Source organism: Narcine bancroftii, chromosome 4 (assembly GCF_036971445.1).
Source record: "Narcine bancroftii isolate sNarBan1 chromosome 4, sNarBan1.hap1, whole genome shotgun sequence".
NCBI lineage: Eukaryota > Metazoa > Chordata > Chondrichthyes > Torpediniformes > Narcinidae > Narcine > Narcine bancroftii.
In genome coordinates this window covers 213,629,742-213,654,607 of record NC_091472.1, presented here as the reverse complement: position 1 = coordinate 213,654,607, position 24,866 = coordinate 213,629,742, and the positions used below count along the sequence as shown (strand labels likewise).

Below are 24,866 nucleotides of genomic sequence, written 5' to 3'. Positions count from 1 at the left end.
AGATTTAAATTTAGAGACACAGCCCAGTAATAGGCCCTTTTGGCCCATGAGCCTGTGGCACCCAATTATACCCAACTAACCAACAACTACCGGTATGTTTTTTTTCAACAGTGGGAGGAAACCGAGCACACAAAGGACACCCCCACCGACACGGGAAGAACATACAAATGCTTTACAGATAGCACGGGATTCGAGCCCGACTCGCTGGCAGTGTAACTGTGTTGTGCTAACCATGCCACCCGCTTGTGGGTATAGGCTCCTGAGTTGGGATAGGGAAGGAAGATTAGAGGGACCAGTGGATTGGTGTCAGGTCAACAACTTCACCCTCATGTCAGCAAGACTAACGAACTGGTCATAGACTTCCGGAAGAGGGGTTGAGTTCAATTCCCTCTCCACATCAACAGTGCTTAGATGGAGGTAATAGACAACTTTGTTCCGGGGTTCTGGTCTAATCACATTGACAATGGCCAAGAAGGCACCTCTACTTCTTTGGAAGCTAAGGAATCTCAGCTCGTTATCTGTATCCCTCAACAACCACTAAAGATGTACTATTCAAAGTATCATATTAGGATGCATCACTGCTTGGTGCAAGAATTGGTCCACTCAAGACTGCAAAAAATTTCCAGAGATTTGTGAATGCAGCTCAGACCCTCAGAAAAACCCTCTCCTCCTCCATTGATTCACTGAATCAGAAACGCAGTTTAATGTGAAAAGACTCATCCCACCCCCTTCAGCAGATGCGATTATTCATCACAGACTCAAAGAAAGTTTTTTCCTGTAATTATCAGAAGTCAGAAGGTAAAAGTACTCAGTCAATCCAGCAATAACAAAGTCAATGAGCAACATTCAGTAAGAAAAAAAAACTCTTGCGTCTTGCAATTACCCACTGAAACTTGCTGGTGAAGGAAGATAGGAGAGAAGGCTTAACTGAGTTCATTTCCAACTCTTGACTGCTTGTGTCAGACTTACACAAGAATATGAGAAAGCTCCACCGTGGCCACTCATCAGTTAGAAGAACAAGTAGAACGTAGTAACCTGCCTTAATACCTATCGACCAGTAGCACTTGTAACAAGCCCAGAAGACTCATAAACCCAGCAGCAGTAGGTATTCACCAAGACAAATGGTTACTTAAACAAAAATTGCTTTTAATTATCTTTAAACATGAAAACAGAATCACACTTCAACCCCCTTCTAATTCTAAGCACACGTGTATGCAATGTGTGTGTAAGTTCAGAGAAGTTCTTGGTTCACAGTCCAATCTCACTTCTCATTCCTCCAAGTTCACTGGTTGCAGGCAATTCTTATACTGTGCACAGACAGAATTTAACATGTAGAAAGTTCACTAGACTTTGGTGGTTGAAAGGTTAATGGTTACTGCCCAGGAAGGTTCTTGTCGGTTTTCAGAGAGAGACTTGTTGTTCCAGGACACCCACCACTGTTGTACTTCCATCAGTCACCTCAGTGCCTTGCTGATGAAACTTGCCCCCTCAGGGTTCTCCAGATGATAACCTATTTCTTTCAGGTCACCAAAGGGTTCCTTTTTGTTTCCCTTATTCCAAGCGAAACATGAGATAGCCAATCCACTCCTCTTGCATGAACCACAAGGGTTTTGATCAGGCTGTCTTCCAAAAGTTTGCCAGCTTTTCCTGTTTCAGTCCCAGCAACTTCTGCTGGCTGACACTGTCAAGTGATCTCTGCTTCTCTCTCTCTCTCTCTCACACACATACACACACACACACACACTCTCTCTGCTTGCAAAAACCACACCCTCTTACAACAGCAAGTCATCTGCAGACAATAGCAGAGCCAGCATTCTCTTTCATCTGTTGCTTTTGGGTAAACAAGAATCTATTCTCTGAGATGCATATATTGTAATGCAAGAAGCAGAGTGAACAAGGTAGATGAGCTGAGAGCATGGATAGATACTTGGGGTCACTATATTGTGGCAATTAGTGAGACCTGGCTACAGGAGGGGCAAGACTGGCAACTTAATGTTCCGGGATACATTTGTTTTAGATGTGATAAATCAGGGGGTAAAAAAAGGAGGAGGAGTTGCTCTGCTTGTTAGGGAGGACATTACTGCCGTGAGGTGGCACGATGGTATGGAGGGATCGACCAGTGAGGCTGTTTGGGTGGAATTGAGGAGGCAAGAGGGTGCTAATAGGGGTGTATTACAGACCACCAAATGGGCCAAGGGAATTAGAGGAACAAATTTGTAGGAAGATAACGTATATGTGTGAAAATCATAGGGTAGTGATCATGGGAGATTTTAACTTCCCACACATTGATTGGGATACCCATACGGTTAGAGGGCTGGATGGGCTGGAGTTCGTTAAATGTATTTAGGTTATTTTCTAAATCAGTTAGTAGAAGAACCGACTCAGGATGGTGTAATACTGGATCTCCTGTTAGGGAACGAGCTAGGTCAGGTAGCGGACATTAATGTTGGAGAACCAATTGGGTCTAGTGACCATAATTCTGTTAGTTTTAGGGTAGTTTTAAGGAAGAGCAAGGAGAGGCCTAAAGTTGAGGTTCTGGATTGGAAAAGAGCAAATGTCGTAGGAATAAGAAGGGATTTGGGGAGTATTGAGTGGGACAGGATATTTTCAGGTAAGGATGTTAATGAAAAATGGAGGATATTCAAAAAAGAAATTTTGAGGGTACAGAGTAGTTATGTCCCAGTCTGGATCAAAGGAAAGGCTGGAAGTCATAGGGAGGCTTGGTTTTCGAGGAATATTGGAAATTTGGTTAGGAGTAAAAGGGAGGTGTACAAGAGGTATAAGTGAGCTGAGAAGTTGAAGGAGGACTACAAGGAGTGTAGAAGGAATCTTAAGAAAGAAATTAGAAAGGCCAAAAAAAGGCATGAAGAGGCTTTGGCTGACAGAGTAAAAATAAATCCAAAGGGTTTCTATAAGTACATTAAAAGTAAAAGATTCGTGAGAGATAAAATTGGACCCCTTGTCGATAGCGAGGGTAGGCTGAGTGAGAAGTCAGAGGAAATGGGGGATATTTTGAATGATTTCTTTGCCTCGGTATTCACTAGGGAAAAAAATGTTGAACCAGTTGAAGTAAAGAAAAATAGTGGGGAGGTCATGAAGCATATAAGGATAACCGAGGAGGTAGTGATGGCTGTGTTAAAAAAGATAAAGGTGGATAAATCTCCCGGACCAGACAAAATAGGACACTCAGGGAGGCTAGTGGACAGTTAGTGGGGCCATTAACAGAGATATTTAGGATGTCACTGGCCACGGGGGTGGTACCAAAGGATTGGAGGGTGGCGCATGTGGTTCCTCTGTTTAAGAAAGGGTCCAAAGGCAAACCTGGGAATTATAGGCCTGTAAGTCTGACGTCTGTGGTGGGCAAGTTGATGGAAAGTGTTCTGAGGGATGCTATTTACAAATTTTTGGAAGTACAAGGATTGATAGGGAGTAATCAGCATGGTTTTGTAAGGGTAGATCATGCTTGACAAACCTGATTGAGTTTTTCGAGGGGGTTACAAAAAAGGTTGATGAAGGGAAAGCTGTGGATGTTGTCTATTTGGACTTTAGTAAAGCTTTTGACAAAGTTCCCCACAGGAGGTTAGGAAAAAAGGTGGAGGCATTAGGTATAAATAAGGAGGTAGTGAAATGGATTCAGCAGTGGTTGGATGGAAGGTGTCAGAGGGTAGTGGTAGAAAATTGTTTGTCCAATTGGAGGGCGGTGACTAGTGGAGTTCCTCAGAGTTCGGTCCTGGGTCCACTATTATTTGTTATATATATTAACGATCTGGATGTAGGGGTAGAGAATTGGATAAGCAAGTTTGCGGATGATACAAAGATTGGTGGTGTTCTGGACAGTGAGGTAGATTACCGTAGATTAAAAGGTGATTTAGGAAGGCTGGAGGTGTGGGCTGAGAAATGGCTGATAGAATTTAATACAGATAAATGTGAGGTGCTACATTTTGGAAAGGCAAATTTAAATAGGTCATATACATTGAATGGTAGACAATTGAGGAGTGCAGAGCAACAAAGGGATTTAGGTGTTATGGTAAATAGTACCCTCAAGGCTGATACTCAGGTAGATGGTGTGGTGAAGAAGGCATTTGGAATGTTGGCCATAAATCGGAGTATTGAATTCAAGAGTAGGGAGGTTATGATGAAATTGTACAAGGCATTGGTGAGGCCAAATTTGGAGTAATGTGTACAGTTTTGGTCACCAAATTATAGGAAAGATATAGACAAAATAGAGAGAGTGCAGAGAAGGTTCACGAGAATGTTGACAGGATTTCAGGGTCTGTGTTACAGGGAAAGGTTGTGCAGACTAGGGCTTTTTTCTCTGGAGCGTAGAAGATTGAGAGGGGACTTGATAGAGGTGTTTAAGATTTTAAAAGGGACAGACAGAGTAAATGTGGAAAGGCCTTTTCAATTAAGAAAGGGGGAGATTCAAACTAGAGGACATGGTTTAAGGTTGAAGGGGGAAAATTATAAGGGGAACATGAGGGGAAATTTCTTTACGCAGAGGGTGGTGGGGATGTGGAATGAGCTTCCGGCAGACGTGGTTGAGTCGGGATCATTGGTTACATTTAAGGAAAGACTGGATAGTTACATGGATAGGAGGGGACTAGAGGGGTATGGACCGGGTGCTGGTAAGTGGGACTAGGAGAGTGGGGATTTGCTACGGCATGGACTAGTAGGGCCAAACTAGCCTGTTCTGTGCTGTAAGTGGTTATATGGTTATATGGTTATTAGTGACATCACTTGAGTGCTCCTCAAAGCTCTTGCAAAAAGTTGTGAGAAGCCACTATGTCCAGCATAGCTCCAGTATTTCAAATGAGATCTGTTTTAAAGTGTTTGCATATGACCTACTCTAACAAATCTTTCCCAATTTATCTCCCAAAAACATTTCTATATACTCTGTCACACACTTACATCAACAGTTATGAAGTGTTTTGAAAGGCTGGTGAAAAGGATATCAGCTCCTGTCTTTGTGGTGACATGGATACGTTCCAGTTTGCCTATCACGACAACAGGTGCCATCTCACTGGATCTATACAAAGCCACGGAACATCTAGACAGTAAAAATGCATACATCAGGATGTTCTTTATTGACTACAGTTCAGTATTTCTACAGAGTTGTGATGGAAAGTGTGCTGACCAGCTGCATCAGTGTCTGGTAATGGGAATAGCAATACCTCTGAGCGTAAAGCCCTCCAAAAGGTAGTGGACACAGCCCAGGACATCACAGGCAAAACCCTCCCCACTGTTGAGTACATCTACAGGGAATGCTGCCGTCAGAGGGCAGAAGCAATCATCAAATACCTACACCAACCAGCACATGCTCTGTTCTTGCTGTTGCCATTGGGAAAGAGGTATAGGTGCCACATGACTCACACCACCAGGTTCAGGAAAAACCATCAGACTCCTCAACAACAAACTCAATCAGGGACTCATTTAAGGACTCTTGTGCATTTTAATAATTTTCTTTTGTTCTCTCTGAATTGTACAGTCAGCCTGTTTACATTCATTATCTGTTTATGGTTCTTTTGATTGTTTACATGTTTATACTGTGTACAGTTTATTGTTTGCACTGCCAATGAGAGGTAATTCTGTCATGCCTGCAGAAAAAAAGGAATATTAGGGTTGTATCTGACAATTAATCTGAAATCAGAAAACAGCTTCTCTGAATTTTGTCTTCTTCCCAGGCTCAATTCTGTTCACCTAAATATTCTTCCTTACAGAACTGCAGGATGACAAACATGCAGGAGAAACTCAGCAGGTCACGCAGCATTCACAGGAAGTAAAGGGTAACCAACATTTCAGTCCTGAGACCTTCGTCAGGCAAAAGAAAAAAAAACAGACGGGGCTGATAAACCTGACAAAGGGCCCAGGCCCGAAACATGGGTTACCCTTTACTTGCTATGGATGCTGCGTGACCTGCTGACTTTCTCCTGCACGCTTGTGTATTGCACACGGCCCCAATGTTCTGCAGACTTTCTTGTAAAATTACAATCTCCCTTTATTCACCTTTACTTTGACTCGTAATCTCAATTCTACGTGTGGCAAAGAAAGAGTTAAGCTGATTGATGTTTGGAAAGAAGGATAAAAGAATGGTGGAACAGAGTTCTAGGAATCACATTCATTTTTTTTAATTGAGAAGAAATTCCATGACATCACTGGAGAAGTGATCAGCTCTAACTTGAGCATTCTATCCCTCTTTCCCACAAACACCACCCAGACAAAAAAAGATTTACATTCTCCAATCATGAACCAATCCCTTAATGATATTAGCCCTTAATTCACACTCAACCACGTGCAAGGCGATTTTAAGCAACCCATAATTTCAATAATTTTGACCTGGTTCTTGCTGGTATATTTAGCCCAGATTCAAAAGATCGCCAATTCACCAGAGAGTCCAGGATGAAAACAAGAAAGCTGCCAGCCACCAAAATAACAAACACCTTCAGAAGAGGCAAAGTGGTTGGGCAGGTGGGGCAGGAAGAATCAGATGGAGGAAGAAACTATTGTTGGAAAAGGATAAACAGAACAAATTCATTGCAGTAGATCCAGAAACTGTGGTGCACTGTTAGCCAGAATCAGACACACACAAAGATACAGACAATCTCTTCTTCTCTTTGGCTTGGCTTCGCAGACGAAGATTTATGGAGGGGGTAAAATGTCCACGTCAGCTGCAGGCTCGTTGGTGGCTGACAAGTCCGATGCGGGACAGGCAGACACGGTTGCAGCGGTTGCAGGGGAAAATTGGTTGGTTGGGGTTGGGTGTTGGGTTTTTCCTCCTTTGCCTTTTGTCAGTGATGTGGGCTCTGCGGTCTTCTTCAAAGGAGGTTGCTGCCCGCCAAACTGTGAGGCGCCAAGATGCACGGTTTGAGGCGATATCAGCCCACTGGCGGTGGTCAATGTGGCAGGCACCAAGAGATTTCTTTAGGCAGTCCTAAACAATACAACAGGTTTTAATCCACAGAGCCAGGCTGGCTGTGGCTACAGCAACTTAGTGTGAGGCCTCTGAAGACCAGCGCAGGCTTATATCCCGGAGGGTGATTGACACCCGACCGGGTGGGGTTTAATCCATTCAGGCCAACTTAATTGACAGCTGGCCAGGTGTTGTCCTGTCTCCTTACACTGCTGCAGGTATCGAGGTTGCTCCCTGCAGTAGGCCGGTGGTGTACCATCACATTCACCCCCTTCTTTAAAATTGTCCCGGAAGGGGGTGGGGGGGGGGGGTGGTTGGGGCAGTAACAAGGAATCGCACCCACTATGTACATACAATATTTACAGGTTGAGACGATTCGGCAGCCACCGAGGTCTCTGTGACCGTCATAGGACTGGCTCCTGGTCACTGGTCAGAGGGGAAGTGGGGGGGCTGGTGGCATGGGTGTGTGTGGCTAGTGTGGTGCCACACAGAGTGGTGACCAGGCGGGCCGGGGTCGACGTATGCGGGTCATATTGGATGGGTGGGGGAGCAGGTTCGTCTCCTAAGGCTGAAGCGGGCCCCTGGTGGTCAAGGGGACCCTGCGTGCCCCAAAGCTGCATGGGGATGGGGATATGTGCCCATCTGCATCGTCCTGGGTTGGAGGGTGGCATGGTGTGGTGGGTGCTCCTGCTGGTGCCAGGTCCCTGGTTGAGATGGTGTCCTCCCTGCCACTGCTGAACCTAACATAAGCTTAGTTATGGTTTGCATGAAGGAGGAAGACCTACTCGACCAGGGCTTCAGCCTTGTGTGTCCGTACATGCTTACGCAGAAGCATCGGTCCCAGGGACGTGAGCCATGCTAGAAGTCACATTCCAGTTGCTGACCTCCTGGTGAACGAGAACAGATGTTCGTGAGGGGTCTCGTTGGTAGCAGTGTTCAGCAGTGACCGAATAGCATGGAGCGCCTCGGGCAGGGCGTCCTGCCAATACTCAACGGCCCACCCTTTTGACCTGAGAGCCAGGAGGACTGCCTTCCAGACCACTCCATTCTCACGTTCCACTTCCCCTTTGCCTCTCGGCTTATAGCTTGTTGTGCGATTGGTCGCGATGCCCCTCGCCGTCAGGTACTGGCGCAGCTCATCGCTCATGAAACTAGACCCCCGATCGCAGTGGATGAAGGCGGGGTAGCCAAACATGGTGAAAATCTGCCCCAAGGCCCTGATGACGGTGGCTGTGGAGGTGTCTGGACAAGGGATGGCGAAAGGGAAGCGTGAGTACTTGTCCACTACCATGAGGAAGTAGACGTTTTGGTTCATGGAAGGCAGGGTCCCTTTGAAGTCCATGCTGAGACGCTTGAAAGGCTGAGTAGCCTTTACAACGTGGGCCTGGTGGGAGGGGGGCAGAAGAAGTGGGGTTTACACTCTGCACAGACCCGACAGGTCTCAGTTATGTCCCTGATGGTGTACGGCAGATTTCGGGACTTAACGAAATGGTACAACCGGGAGACGCCAGATGGTAGAGGGACTCATGCAATGCCTGCATCCTGTCGTCATGCATAGACATGCAGGTGTGAGAGAGGGCATCAGGGGAGTCATTAAACTTCCCGGGACGGTACTGGATGTCGTAGCTGTAGGTTGCCAGCTCGACTCTCCGGTGCAGGATCTTGTCGTTCTTGATCTTGCTCTTCTGGGAAGTGTTAAACATGAATGCCATGGCCCGCTGGTCTGTGAGGTGCGTGAATCTCCTGCTGGCCAGGTAATGGCGCCAGTGGCGGACCACTTCCACAATTGCCTGGGCCTCTTTTTCAAAGGCGGAATGCCCTAGCTCGGAGCCGTGGAGGGTCCTGGAGAAGAGGGCGACGGGATGCCCCCCTTGGTTGAGGGTAGCAGCGAGGGCCACCTCGGAGGCATCGCTCTCCACCTGGAAGGGGGTGTCTTCATCCACAGCCTGCATCGTGGCGTCCGCGATGTCTTGCCTGATGCGGGTGAAGGCTGCCTGCGTCTCAGGTGGGAGGGGAAATGTTGTGGCTTGGACCAGTGGGCGGTCCTTGTCCAAGAACCGAGGGACCCACTGCGAGTAATAAGAGAACAGGCCCAGGCACCTGCGGAGGGCCTTTAGCGTGTGGGGGAGGGATAACTCCATTAATGGGTGCATCCTTTCCGGATCTGGGCCAACGACTCCATGGGCCACGATGTACCCCAGGATGGCGAGGCAGATGGTGCTGAACACACACTTCTCCTTGTTGTAAGTCAGGTTCAGCTCCGCGGCTGTCTGGAGGAATTTTTACAGGTTAGCATCGTGGTCCTGCTGGTCACGGCTGCAAATAGTGACGTTATCCAGATATGGGAACGTCGCCTTCAGCTTGTGCCGGTCTACCATGCGATCCATTTCCCGCTGGAAGATGGAGACCCCGTTCGTGACCCCAAAAGTATCCCAGCAGAACTGGTACAGGCACTCGTGTAGGGCTTGTCCTTTGAATGGATAGGGATTTGGTGAAACATCAACTTCAGGTCAATCGTGGAGAAAACCCGGTAGCGGGCTATCTCATTGACCATGTCGGTAATCTTCGGCAATGGGTAGGCATCCAGCTGGGTGTACCGATTAATGGTCTGGCTGTAATCCATGACCATCCTCAGCTTACTTCCTCCTTTGACCACAGGGACTTGGGCTCTCCAAGGGCTGTTACTGGGCTCTATAACGCCTTCCGCCTGGATTTCCAGTGCCACCTGCAGAGTGTCACCCTTGCCTTTGGCAGGCCCCAACCTCCACTCACATTGTTCAGCATGCCAACCTACCAGCCCCGGCCAACCTGCGGCCTCTCCATACTGAGCATCACCTCCACCTTGATGAAGTCCCTGTCTGCAGCGCAATAGCGCCTACTTCTGGCAGTGATCAGCTTGCAGCCTAGCTCAAGATGTGAAAAGAGCACCGGTGGGGTGATGCGCACATCCATCATCAAGCACCCGAGACCGTGGGGGGTATCCCTGCTCAGCGTGGTGGCAGCTAGGACTGTCTCGGAGTTGGAGTCGTCGCTATCCGGAGGGATGGGGAGTGTTGATAGGGCGGCCCAGTCATCGCCCGTGTTGACTCTGTCACCATCAGTCGTGAGGTGCAGCGTGCAGTAGCCAATGGCCTCCAGAGGCGTGGGGAGAGTCGGTAGGGCAGCCTTGTCATTGCTCGTGTTGACCACGTTGCCATCGGTCACTGGGCGTGATGTGCAGCAGCTGATGGCACCCGGATGCGTGGGGAGCGTCGGCCATGTTGCCCATGTTGTTCTCAATGTCGTTGGGGGTCCTCCGTGTCGAGCGCTGCCTGGCCCAACTCTCGCAAGTGTCCCAGGTAAGTCTCAGCCGTCTCCCCAGGTTGCTGGGCTCGGGTGTTGAGGAGGTACCTTGCACAGGCCGCATTCATGGGGGGGCTTGTATAAGTTCTCGAGAGTGTCCATTGCACACTTGTACATGGAGCAGCCTTTGGTTACCTGGAAGGCGCGGGGCCCAGCTTTGACCTGAGTAGGACCAACCTCTTCCGATCGGAGTCTAGTATGTCACCCTCGTGTGCCTCAATGATTGCCTCGACCACGTGCTGCCAGATCTCGAAGCATGTCTGGGCTTCCAGGTGGCGTGGGTCGACCTCAAGGCTCCCTGCGCACAGTTTTTCCATAGCCACCGTGGGAAAATTTTGTGGATTAAATTGTGGAGCACTGTTAGCCAGAATCAGACACATGCAAGGTAAAAACTGCACAACAGGCTTTAATCCACAAAGACTTCCACAGAGCCAGGCTGGCTGTGGCTGCAGTACCTCTGAGTGAGGCCTCGGGAGGCCAGCACAGGCATACATCGCAGAGGGTGATTGACACCCAACCGAGTGAGACTTGATCCGTTCAGGCTGACTGATTGACAGCCGGCCAGGTGTTGTCCTGTCCCTTTACACTCCTGCAGGTACAGAGGTTGCCCCCTGCAGTAGGCCAGTGGTGTACCACCACAGAAGCATCGGTCATCTTCTTACTTCTGTACAAGAAAGTCAAGTATTGCACTTGTAAAACATGGTTAGGATTGAGTTCTCCATCATCTGCACTTTTCACAGCCTGTAATTATTTTGAAGGGAGGTATTTTTATGCTACATGTCCATAAATATTTATTGGACGTGTTTCTTGCTGTGTTAGTTATGCTCTGTCACTTCACTGACATCATCATCTTTCTCTTTTAACCAAAATGCTCTGAGTTTGACAGCAGGCTTGTGAAACAGGCCACATGGTACAGTCAGGTTAGAAGTGTTCCTGAAAACCTATCACGCATACGGAACTGGCGAGCACAGTAACAATATCAAAATAAATTCATTCCTTTGAAATCAGCAGGTATCAAAGGAAAGGTGTTGTTGAACTGCCAGGGCACACTGCATATCTTCTTCTTTCTCTAGTGTAAACTGATGATAGCGTGTGTGGGAGCAAAATTGCATTCTTCATGTTAAAGCTTTTTCTTTCCCTCATACACACACACACGCGCATGCACACACAAACACAGGTGTGCACACAAACGCAAATCTTCAGCGTGCCACCACAATCTTCAAATCTGAGCAAGAGCTTGTCTTGTGCCACGGGACCCGAGCACATAACCTGTGGAATCGGAGGCAAGTGGGCTGCCTAATGAGCTACTGCTGTCGCCTGCACCAGGAGCCTGTTGCGAAATGATGGTTTGCCACCTCACTCTGTCAGATCCCTGTGAGGAAGTTTTCATCTGGTTTCTGTGACAACTGCTTCTGCAGTCAGTAAGTGCTCTACTCCTGTCTTGAGCACTAGCCTTCAAATTTTAAAAACATCAGGCCAGACATCAACTAGTGCAGCAGTTATACGAGTAGACAGCTGGGAATGTTCAACACGACATGGAAAGACATCGAGGCAGATGTTTACAAGAAGAATCCTTGTCACCTGTCCTTTGGAGTTTACAGAAGAAAGTCATTCAGCCCATCATTCTTGTGTTGGATCTTTAAATGAACTTCATCACACTCCACAGTATTTTCGCCAGAACTCTGTTTCTCTCTCATAGTTACAGTGCATCAAATTCCTTTTCTGAAATTTAATAGCTTCTGCTTCCACCTCTACTTTGTGTAGCAGACTCAAGAATACAATGTTATATTGAGTAAAAACAATTAATTACCCTTTGAGTTTTTACCTTCAATTCTCATCCTTTAGCTCGTGAAAGAAATATTTTCTCCATGTTTACTTTTATCAAATCACTTCAATATTTTGCTTCAAAATACTTCTATCACATTTATACAGCCCATTTGATCCACAATTTAGGCAGGCTCTTCCTGGATATCTAAGCATATGATATTAATATATGAAATAAACCTGATGCATAATTGTTAATATTCTTTTCTATTTAAAATTGAAAAAAAAAACTGCAGATGCTGGAATCCTGAAATAAAAACTGGCCCTCTTCAGTCTTTATTCTTACGCCTTCCTGTTCTTTGCTTATTCCTTAAAGGTCTCAGGCTCAAAACATTGGTCATATATCCTGACCTCCTAAGGACGCTGCAAGACCTTCTGAGTTTCTTCAGCATTTCTGTGTGTTTTCCGCATCTGCCGACTTTCGTGTTTCAACCTGAAACATTAACGTTGCTTCTCTTACCACAAATAGCCCCTTTATTTTCTCTCATGATGTGAGAACTTTTTGACTGTCTCTTTTGAATTGTTAGTGCTGCCAGATTGCTTTAGAAGAAAATCTGGAGCTGTCTGCCATTGTTCCAACTAATGTTACCCCTCCCTCCCCCTCCCTGCTACCAAACCCCAGAAAGAGACTGATCAAAGCTTTGCACAGCAAAGTAATTCACTTCTAAAATGGTAAAAATTTAAAAGTAAAAGTATTAGGTTTATATGAACTCGAGTCTAAATGTTAGTTAGAATTAATTGAACATTATTATTCCCAATGAAAATTATGGAAACTCACAATTCCCCTAACCGTAAAAATAATCAGAATATCAACATAACCTTACTCACTAATTTCTCTGCAATGTGTGATGCCATTCCATTGATGACATTTTTATGATCCCCAACAGGATTCGAATTACAGATCTGTAGAGAATGGTCTTAATCATGTCTGTATTTATATATCCAAAATAATGTTCCAAACCATTCATTAATCAGATATCAGATGCAGATATATCTTTCCTTTTAATTAAAGGATTTAATTGGCATAGTAACAACTACTTTTGGTTTGATGATCTCATCTCACCACTCCCTCTCCCCTCTGCCACACAGAGGGTAGGAGGAAATATTAAATTATGGTCCATGGAATGGGGTGCAGAAACCTCAGTGCCATATGACATGACCACACAGGAGCATGGTCAGAAAGGAGAATCACCAATTAAATTAAGATTCTTTTACTGTCGCGTAATAAAACTGAAAATGAAATATTATACGAAATGTTATGTCACCTGACATAATCAACAACCAAAAAAAAAGTCACTGTATATCTTAATATTGCATGAAGTTCAGATTTGAAAATAATTTCTGATCTCATTTCACACAAACTAATAAATTTAGGTGCAACATATCTAACACTTCAGTTGATAAAACAGCTGGGCTTATTTTTCTTGTGATAAACACTCTTACTTACTGATTCCTTATGAATATATTTAACCCTTATGATAATGAAATCCATCTTTACCCCTCCAGCATGTGCACTGCAACTGCTTAACTGATGAACAAGGAATTGCTTTGACTCCCATCAGTATTAAGCCTTGGTGCAAACTGAATTTTAAGCACCTGGTACCTGATATCTCCTCTCCTCTGTAACATTGCTGGCACCCTTTTCAGCTCCAGCCCAACTTCAAGACTTACGAGTCAACCATTACTTTCAGAGCACACTGGGCCACAATTTTTTTCAAACGTTTTGCTTCCTTAACAAAAATTGGGGATTATGATAGACAACTTTACGATGAACACAAAGATCACTTCAGATTTCCTGTATCACATAGCATATTGGAGAAACATTAAATTAACTTTTATTGACTTTAGCATGTTTAATCGCATAATGATGCTGACACATTCTGTGAGTTCAACTGACCTAAAAATGTTTTGCTGCCGATTTTTGTTTGTACTCAGCATCTGATACCTCTTGTGTCAATGTCTAACAATGGTCGGCCAGCACTGATGGATTCCAGTTGCCCTGATACCGCTTTTCCATGGTTGCAATATCCTAATGAAGCTTTTCACCTTGTTTGTTACTGACTGCACCAAGATCAGCACAGAAGTCCAAGTGCGAATGCACAAAATGAATTTTCAATGGCATGTTGCACATCATGTTTTTGTATGCTTGAATATGACAGAAAATCACAAAAATAGGATATATCTACAAAATGGTATGTGATAGGAAAATATTACAGTAATTTTCATGATCAGCAGCTCAAAATACATAAAATGCACCCAAACCTGTTCAGGAAGAAAAATCTTCATTGTCCAGTATTATTAACTCCAAGAAAACTGTGGCCATGAATCCCATACTAGGGATTTGAACATCAAGCTGGAGCTTGCACACCCACGCCCGTGCAGAGGAAAATTTATATCAAGGTTCCACCTGTCCTCATTAGGTAGAGGAGAAGCTCCCATGGCTAATCATTATTTTTCCATCAATCCCAGTAAAAAGATTATCTGGTCATTAGTACTTTGCTGTTTATGGCATTGAACAGGCAACAAATTACTTCAAACATACTTTATTAAGCTAATAAAGTGCCTGGGCCAACATCACAGAATTCTAATGGCACCAACAGAGTCTATTCAGCCTTTGATTCTATGCCAGATCCTAGTAAAGCAAACTTACTCCCTCACTGATTTCCCTTGGTCTTTGTTCTACTGCAAATTACTTTCTGCCAGAGGATTATGACACTCAAAATATATACGGAAATAGAAGGGCTTAGAAGGGTATGGACCACAATGCAGACAAATTAGAACAGCCAGAATGCCAACTTGGTTAATATGAGCAAGTTGGGCCATAGGGCCTGTTCCATGCTGTATGTTTCGAAGTTAGCATTGATTGATTATGCTCTCACACCCCCAGCGAAAAAGAATTCCAGATTGTAACTACTTAAGGTATATAAAAAAGCCCATTTCTTACAACCTCACTTCAGCTTTCATCTAAAATTTGATGTCCGCTGGTCATTGAACTGTTTACTCGTAGAAACAGCTTTCCCCTAGTTACCTTTTACCTAAATCATGTGGCATAGCTAGCAAAGTGAGAGTGGCCCAGTTAGCGTACCAATTAGCGCACTGCTGTCACAGCGGCAGCAATCGGGGTTCAAATCCGCTGCTGCTGCAGTTTCCTCCCGTGCTCCAAAAACATACAGGGACTGTAGGTTAATGGGGTGTAATTGGGCACATGGGCTTGTGGACTGAAAGGGCCTATTACTGTCCTGAAAGACTAAACATTAACAATGTCCTTTTGTAATTTCTCCACTGGCTCTCAATGAGTAGCCACACCTTTTTTAATTCGAGGTAGGTCTGTTGTTCTCATTATTGGGGGAGATTAGAACTAGGGGACATAGCTCAAGATTCAGAGTGGTAATTTAGGACGGAGATGAGGAGCAACTGCCTTTCCCAGAGGGTGGTGAATCTGTGGAATTTTCTGTCCATTGAAGCAGTGGAAGCGACCTCAGTAAATATATTTAAGACAAGGTTGGATAGACTTTTACATAGTAGAGGAATTAAGGGATATGGGGAAAAGGCAGGTAGGTGGAGATATCTGCCATGATCTCATTGAATAGCGGAGCAGGCTGATGGACTGCATGGCCAAATCCTGCTCCTATTTCTTATGTTCTTATTCTTCATAGCATAGCTTGTAAGTCATCTATTTACCAATCACACCTTAAAATCTTCTCAGTTCTCCCATGACAACTTCTCTTCATCCTTATACCCACTGACATTTCCTGCCATTGGAATCCATCATACTTTTATTTCAAAGCCCATGCCATTTAAAGTTACAATTGCTGCTGATAACTGAATCCGTGCTCCTTTGAAAGGCTTCCTTCATGCTCTCACATTCCTTCTTGGCGCCACCCAGCTCTGATCTCCTGTGTATGCACCTTTTGGCAGACTCTACAGAAATTACGCATAGACTTAGTGGAGCACTCTGCCTCATTCTTATGTGGAAAGCTTTATTAAAATCCATAACAACTTGCCTAAATGCTTGCTCTTTCCAACTCCCTTCTGTCTCAAAGCCAATAAGATACCCCCAGCAATGTGGTTACAGTATCTATGTTTCTTTATTCCAATACTTCTACCAACTTCAGTGCAATCCTACCACTATCTACACCCCCCCACCCCCACCCTTATCGCTTTTCCCAGGGATCAGTCTCTCCAAGACTTCCCTGTGTGACAGGGTATAGAGAGTATATAGATACGTTTTTGGGAGATAAATTGGGAAAGGTTTGTTTGAGTAGGTCACATACAAATACTTTAAAACAGAACTTATTTGAAATACTGGAGCTCTGCTAATGCTAGACATATCGGGGCCTCACAGCTTTTGCAAGAACTTTGAGGGGTGCTCAAGCGACTTCACTAATGATTGTTATGGATTGTTATTTACAAAAGGCAACAGATAAAAGAGCATGTCGGACCTGCTGCTGTCTGGAAGTCAATAGAGTTAAGTTAAAGTGTGATTCTATTTTCATGTTTAAAGATAAAAGCAATCATTTGTCTTGGTGAATATCTATTACTGTTGGCTTTTGGGGTCCTCTGGGTTTGTAACACCTGGTCCATTCTTCTGTCCCCACCCACACTTCCACCCCCTTTGGAACTTCCAACTGTACTGGCAGAAATTGCAAAACATGTCCCTGCATTTTCATCTCCATTCAGGACCACAAACAGATCTTTGAGGTGAGCAGAGCTTTACATGTGCAACATTCAACCTAATCTATTGTATTTGATGTACCTGGTGTGGCCTCGACATTTGTTTGGTGACTGCTTTGCCGGACACTTCGACTCTGTGGGTCTCAGCTAGAAATTCCTGTAACCAAATACTTAATGTCTTACAACCTCGCAAATATGCTGTTCTCTGCCTCGTGCATTGATGGAGTGAACAACACATCATATTCGTCCAATACACCCTTAAATCCAACAAGCATTGGTTTTTGGGTTTCCTCATTTTTGCTAACCCCCCACCTCCAAATGGTTCCAGTGTTTCCATCTCTTCTTTACCTACTCCTGCACTTACTTTCCTTCTCTTCCCAAATGTCTCAACCTATCTCTCCAACCTTCTTGTCCTACACCATATCACTTCAGCACTTCCCTCCCCTCTCCTTCCCAAAATTCTCCTTCATGATCCCCTGTGGCTCAGATCAACCCTTGACACCTCATTTGTTGGCCTTTTGAACCTCATTCCAATAGCAATGAGCTCTTTTATAAATATTACTCCACCTGTTTTATTCTCCCCCCCCCCCCAGAATGTATTCCCAACCATTCCTTTACAAAATACACCCCCCTCTTCCAAAGTCCCAAAACCAGAGAACACCACCTTCCTTCCACATCAGTTCCAGCAATGGCTGTAATATCATGTTTCCCATATGTTTGTCTGAACCTTAATTCATTCCCCATTGAGGGGCAGCATAAATCTGGAAATGGAACTAGAGAATGTAGATTAAAGGAGAGAGGGCAGAGATTTAAGAGAAACCTGAGGAGCAACTTTCTCCCCACAGAGGATGGTCCGTACCTGAAACGAGGTGCCAGAGTTCAGCAGATAAATGAATTGGAAGAAATTAGAAGGATATGGACAAAATGAAGGAAACTGCCAACTTGGTCAGGGTTCGCCAAATTGCCTGTGCTGTGCTGTAGGGCTCTGCAACACATTTTGCACTTAGAAAGGCACAGATTAACCAAGGTCAATCAGCGTGGATTTATTTAGCATTTAAAATGCACCTGACTACTTCACTGAGCAATGAAGAAGTTCAGTAAAAGTGGTTGTTTAGTCATAGTCCACATGTTTGACAAGGTAGATTGACCAGGAAAGCATACATCCATGGAATCGAAGGAAAAGTGGACCACTCAATTAATCATTGGATTATTGGGGAAAACCAAAGGAAAACTGTTTTCACAAGTGGAGGACTGGGTACAGACATATAGCACAGTAACAGACCCATGACCCCATGCTGCCCAAATACTCCAAATAAACTATTCAGAGAGAGTTAGGCAAGGTCAACCCACAGAAAGCTGTTGGACTGGATAACATTCCCAGAAGAGTCATGAGGGGATGTGTGGCTCAACTAGGAGATGTTCTCACCGTCATCTTTAACATCTCCCTGAGAAGCGCCGTGGTCCCTACATGCTTCAAAGCCGCCATCATTGTCCCCGTGTCGAAGAAGTTGTCTGTATCTTGCCTCAATGATTACTCCCTGTCGCACTCAAGTCCATTGTCATGAGGTGTTTTGAGAGGCTCATCATGGGGCAGGTCAAGTTCTGCTGCCTCCATCACTAAAACCCCTACAGTTCGCATACAGACCTAACCTCTCTATGGACACTGCCATCATGATCACCCTCCATCTAGCCCTCACTCACCTGGAAAATAAGGACTCATACGTTCAAATGCTGTTTATTGACATCAGCTCAGCATTCAACACAATCATACCACAGTACTTGATAAGGAAGTCAAGCCTGCTGTGTCTAAACACCTCCTTCAGCAAGTGGATTCTCGACTTCCTGTTGGGGAGACCTCAGGCAACAGCACCTCTAAGACCAAAACACTGAGTATGGAGGTCCCCAGGGCTCTATACTGAGTCCACTGCTGTTCTCTCTGCTGACCTACGAATGTGCAGCTAAACACAGCTCAAATCACATCATCGCTGACGACTTAGAGATCAGGTGCAGTTGCTAATGGACTGGCGCACAGCCAACAACCTGTATCTGAACATTAAAAAAAGAAAAGAGATGGTTGTTGAGAGGGCCTGGAGGGAATCACGATCCGCTGACCATTGACGGCTCCACCATTGATATCGTCAAGAGTTTCAAGTTCCTTAGAGTGCACTTGCAGAGAACCTTCCATGGTCCCTTAACACAAGCACCACAGTCAAGAAAGCCCAGCAGCGCCTCTACTTCCTGCAAAGACTGAGGAAAGTTCATCTCCCACCCTCCATCCTCACTACATTCTACAAAGTATGTATCGAGAGCATCCTGTGCAACTGCATCACTGCCTGGTTTGGAAGCTGGACCTCCTCGGACCCCAAGACCCTGCAGAGGATAGTGAAATCATTGGAAAAGATTATTGGGGGCTCTCTTCCTACCATGAAGGACATCGACAGCACTTGATGTAGGTGAAAGGCAATAAACATGGTGAAGGACTCCGCACATCCCTCACGTAAACTGTTCTCTCTTCTGCCGTCTGGTAGTAGGCACTGCAACCCTTACATCCAGATTTTCCCAACCCATCAGACTCCTGAACTCCCAGAACATTTGGGGACAATGTACCATTGAATGTTACTATATACACATATTAATATTTTAATATTTTTCTGTGTTTAACTTCTATTCTAACTTATGTTTATGTAAATATGCTCCGTGGTCCTGAAGAAACTCTATCTCATCTTTACTGTGTGAGCACGGTTTGAATGATAAAGGTGACTTGACTTGACTCATTCCATATGTTTCCAAGGGTTGGAGGAAACCGAAGCACCCAGAGGAAAACCAGATGGACACAGAGGGAACATTAACACACCTTACAGACATCGCCAGATTCGAACCTGGGTCGCTGCTGCAGTAATAGCTCATTGGGTCATCCTTGTATTCTTGGATTTACAGGTACACAATCCTTTATCCAGACATCTAAAATTTGGAAAGCTCCAAAATCCAGGAAGTGGGGAGATAGACAGCAGCACGAGTTGGGGAGGCGAGGGTGAGAGACCGGCAGCGTGAGTCAGGCGGGTGAAGGTGAGAGAACGGCAGCGCGCGTCAGGCAGGCGGGAGACAGCAGCATGAGTTGGGCGGGTGAGGGGGAGAGACCAGCAGCACAAGTTGGGCAGGTGGGAGACCGGCAGCGCGAGTCTGGTGGTCGAAAGGAGGGAGACCAGCAACATGAGTTGGGCGGGCGGGGTGGGGGGGGTGGAGATGGCAGCGCGACTGGAAGGGGGTGGGGGTGGATACGGCAGCACAATTCGGGTTGGTTTAAATCTGGCTTTTCGAAATCTGGAAAAATCTGAAATTCAGGAGACACTGTCCCCCAAGGTTTCCAGATAAAGATGGTTTCTGTTAATATTTTGGACAAATGTGAGTTTAAATTTACATGAACGGACATATAGCATGGTAACTCCTTTACGGGAGTTGAACCCGGTCCTGATTGCTGGCAATGTAAAGGCATTGCACTAACCCTACACCAACCATGCCGCCCAACAAGTGAAGATACTAAAGCAGATGGTGGGCTTGATTGTGAGAAAGTTCAAGGATGCAGGAAGTAGTCCAGGGACTAGTTATACTAGTTATATGGCACAGAAATGGTAATGGGAATCGATTAAGACAGTGGTTCCCAACCTTTTACTTTCCACTCACATACCACTTTAAGTATTCCCTATGCCATGTGTTCTGTGATTATTAAGGGATTGCTTAAGGTGGTATGTGGGTGGAAAGAAAAAGTTTGAAAACCACTGTTTTAACCATTCTACATTGACTCGTCATGTGCACGGTTTCAGAACTCCAAAGGAAATGGGCCAATGACAATTTTTGTCAAGCAAAATATTTCAGTAACAATTGGGTCTAGAGCAGTGATTCTCAACCTTGCCTTCCCAGCCACATCCCACCTTAAGCAATCCCTTACTGATCACAGAACTCATGGCATAGGGAATACTTAAAGTGGTATCTGAGTGGTAAGTAAAAGGTTGGGAACCACTAGATTAAGAGAAGAGTGAGGTAATGTTTTGAGAAGGATGAGCAACGAGGGTGTGCGGAGTCCTTCACCATGTTTATTGCCTTTCACCTACATCGAGTGCTTTTTATTAACTCAGTTCAATACCATTCATTCCGCAGAGTCAAAATTAGTATGCAACTTCATTGTGTCCAACAAGACATTCTGTTCATTTGCTCATGAAGCGCACGTGGGCTACCCAGTGCTATAATGCTGAAAGCATGCAATTTCCAAATCAAAATAAACGCATGACATCTATTTTCAACATGACCAAAAATATTTAAGTCATTCTCATGAGCCAATGTTAAACTATCGTTGGCTAGAAAGATGCAAGGTTCAATCCACAGTGGTCAGCTGAAACTGGATATTTTTAAAGCAATGTACGATTTACAGCTATTAAAACAAACAGTGATTAAAAAGATGGAAAACTACACAAAACAGTCAACATTTATTTTCTCACAAATCAGTCTGGAAATTTCCACCGGCCCTCATGGGCAGTCAAAGGTCAGTCCTCACTCATGGAAAACAATGTGAGCTTTAACCTGCTGTTTCCTCAGCATTCATCAGTCGACCTGTGTTTTCTTTACATAGATAAACCAAGGGCGTGTGGAGATTGCAAAAGGTTAATGTGACCCAGATGCTCCTTTTCTTCCATCCTTAATATCCAACAGAGAGATCACGACTGCAAGTTGCAGGAGGCTTCACCCTGAAAACCTTCGTATTACAAGCAGGGAGTGTGGAAGATGTGATACTTGTTGAGTGCCAAGAGAGAAATTACATACAATTATGATATACATCAGATAACTAGAGGAAATCTCTTCATACCAGTGAATGGCTCAATGAGCAGGGGCAAAGATTTCAAATTTTGCATGAAAGATAAAGTAGGAGGTTTGAGAAAAGGTGTTTTTTTTAAAACTCAGCAGTTGCAATCAAGAATTCACTACCCTCTGAGAGTGGTGATGAGAGCAGAGTTAATTAAATGCCAAAAGGGATCGACATTCCACAAAAAATCATTTGAAGGGGATTAGAGATGAGCGGAGATCCGCGAGGGGAATAAAGTTGCATTATTGGGAAATGGCACAAAATGAGGGGGCTGAATAGCCTCGAGTCAGTGTAGAGTCGTAAAGCACGGAACAGGTCTTTCTGCTCAACTCATCCATGCTGACCAAGTTGGCATATTGGGTTAGTCCCATTTACCTGCATTTGGACCATAACCTTCTAAACCAGTGTTTCTCAATCTTTTTCTTTCCACTCAAATCCCACTTTAAGTAATCCTTATGCCATCGGTGCTCTGTGATTAGTAAGGGATAGCTTAAGATGCTGTGTGAGTGGGAAGGGAAGGTTGAGAATCACTGCTCTATACCTAATAGTTACTGAAATATTTTGCTTGACAAAAATTGCCATTGGCTCATTTCCTTTGGAGTTATGAAACTGTGCACAGAAAAAGTCAAATAGGAACAATTAAAACAGTGGTTTTCAAACTTTTTCTTCCCAGCCACATTTTTTCTTTGGCTTGGCTTTGCGGACGAAGATTTATGGAGGGGTAATGTCCACGTCAGCTGCAGGCTCGTTTGTGGCTGACATGTCCGATGCGGGACAGGCAGACATGGTTACAGCGGTTGGTTGGGGTTGGGTGTTGGGTTTTTCCTCCTTTGTCTTTTGTCAGTGAGGTGGGCTCTGCAGTCTTCTTCAAAGGAGGTTGCTGCCCACCGAACTGTGAAGCGCCAAGATGCACGGTTTGAGGCGATATCAGCCCACTGGCGGTGGTCAATGTGGCAGGCACCAAGAGATTTCTTTAGGCAGTCCTTGTACCTCTTCTTTGGTGCACCTCTGTCTCGGTGGCCAGTGGAGAGCTCGCCATATAACACGATCATGGGAAGCCGATGGTCCTCCATTCTGGAGATGTGTCCTACCCAGCGCAGTTGGATCTACAGCAGCGTGGATTCGATGCTGTCGGCCTCTGCCATCTCGAGTACTTCGATGTTGATGATGAAGTCGCTCCAATGAATGTTGAGGATGGAGCGGAGACAACGCTGGTGGAAGCATTCTAGGAGCCGTAGGTGATGCAGGTAGAGGACTCATGATTCAGAGCCGAACAGGAGTGTAGGTATGACAACGGCTCTGTATACGCTAATCTTTGTGAGGTTTTTCAGTTGGTTGTTTTTCCAGACTCTTTTGTGTAGTCTTCCAAAGGCGCTATTTGCCTTGGCGAGTCTGTTGTCTATCTCGTGGTCGATCCTTGCATCCGATGAAATGGTGCAGCCGAGATAGGTAAACTGGTTGACCGTTTTGAGTTTTGTGTGCCCGATGGAGATGTGGGGGGCTGGTAGTCATGGTGGGGAGCTGGCTGATGGAGTTTTCTTCAGGTTGACTTCCAGGCCAAACATTTTGGCAGTTTCCGCAAAACAGGACGTCAAGTGCTGAAGAGCTGGCTCTGAATGGGCAACTAAAGCGGCATCATCTGCAAAGAGTAATTCACGGACAAGTTCCTCTTGTGTCTTGGTGTGAGCTTGCAGGCGCCTCAGATTGAAGAGACTGCCATCCGTGCGGTACCGGATGTAAATAGCGTCTTCATTGTCGAGGTCTTTCATGGCTTGCTTCAGCATCATGCCAGCCACATACCACTTTAAGTAATCCCTTACAAATCACAGAGCACTGATGGCTTAGGGATTACTTAAAGTGGTATGTGAGTGGGAAGAAAAACGTTGAGAAACACTGTTCTAAACCTTTCCTATCCAAATGTCCAAATGTCTTTTGAACATCATGATCATACCTACTTCTACAGTTTCCTTTGGAAGCTTATTCAGGTCCCTCAGAAATCAGGAGCGGAGTACTCAGTAATCATTGATACTGACTAACATGCTTGAACTCTGCTTCAATTTTGCAAATGGAAGCAACAAATAGCTCTGTGGGAAAGGACCATAGTCTAGGATCCTTCCATTACCAGACATTAAGAGGGAAGATTGGTGGGTAAGCCTCTCAAACAAGAGAACAAGTAATAACTCTGGAAAGTGGAGGGGTGGGGGCAGTATAAATAGTTAACACAAGGCTCAACAACAGAATATGCAAAAAAAATGGACACTGAGAATGCAAGAAGACTTTGCACTTTTTTTTACATTTAGAGATGCAGTGCAGTAACAGGCCTATTTGCCCCTCAAGCCCACCCCGCCCAAATACACCCATGTGACCAATTAACCTACAAACCACCATACATCTTTCAAATATGGGATGAAACCAGAGGGAAATCCACGCAAGTGATAGGAAGAATGTACAATCTCTTTACGGACACCTGTGATCTGAAACCAGGTCATTGACAGTGTAATAGTGTTGTGCTAACCACTCTATTAACCATGCCATTTCCTTTGTTTGTGTTCATGTGTATATGACATGAAAAATGCAGAAATACATTGCAATATATTTTATCGTGAATAACGTTTACCTTGAAATTAGAAAAAAAAGAAACATCTACTTACTGGCTTTCAGTGATGAGGGGGTAACTTCGATTTCCCCTCTAATAGGCTGAAAAGCTGCCAGCTGTGATGCGAGCTCACTCTCAAACGTGTCCGGACTCTGTCTGTCAGTCACGCTGCCATCGCTGACTTCACCTGCATGCTGCGCCTCTTGCTCTTCATACACGGCGACGAGCTTTGGGACAATAAACAACATGTCAAACAACATGCACCGGAGTTATTCATTTCGCGACTCGCATCTCCCTAGCACCTTCAGCGTAGCAACTGTCATGTTCATATTCCTGACAAACATTTCTGGAGTCACAAGATTAACTCGTGGGATTTGAGATGACTGCTGGTGACACTTTCACCAGGTAAACATGAAACTCCAGTGACATAAACTCCCATCAACCATTACCTCTGCTTCCTGCTGTACAAGCAATTTTAGATTCAGTTTGTCACTCTCCCTTGGATAGTGTGGCCTCGTTTTTATGTCCAGGTTGGCATAGAGTGAAATTAAAGACCTTCCCTGGCTCATCCCATGCCTACTGGACATGGATGTCATTCACCCTCTGAGTAAAGGAATGAGCAAAAAATAAAAAAAACGCCAAGATTAAGTGGAAGAAAATGCTGTAGT

The 24,866-nt window shown here is 45.0% G+C and overlaps 1 protein-coding gene across 4 annotated transcripts in view; it reads right to left on the bottom strand.

Moving 5' to 3' along the window:
- The window catches only part of LOC138761575 (partitioning defective 3 homolog B-like), a 1,428,627-nt gene that overhangs the window by 953,508 nt on the left and 450,253 nt on the right, over positions 1-24,866 (bottom strand). For all 4 annotated transcript variants that reach the window (XM_069933904.1, XM_069933905.1, XM_069933906.1 and 1 more), the window contains exon 3: positions 24,254-24,425. In XM_069933904.1, coding sequence (XP_069790005.1) covers positions 24,254-24,425 — 172 coding nt within the window. The remainder of the gene's footprint in view (positions 1-24,253; positions 24,426-24,866) is intronic.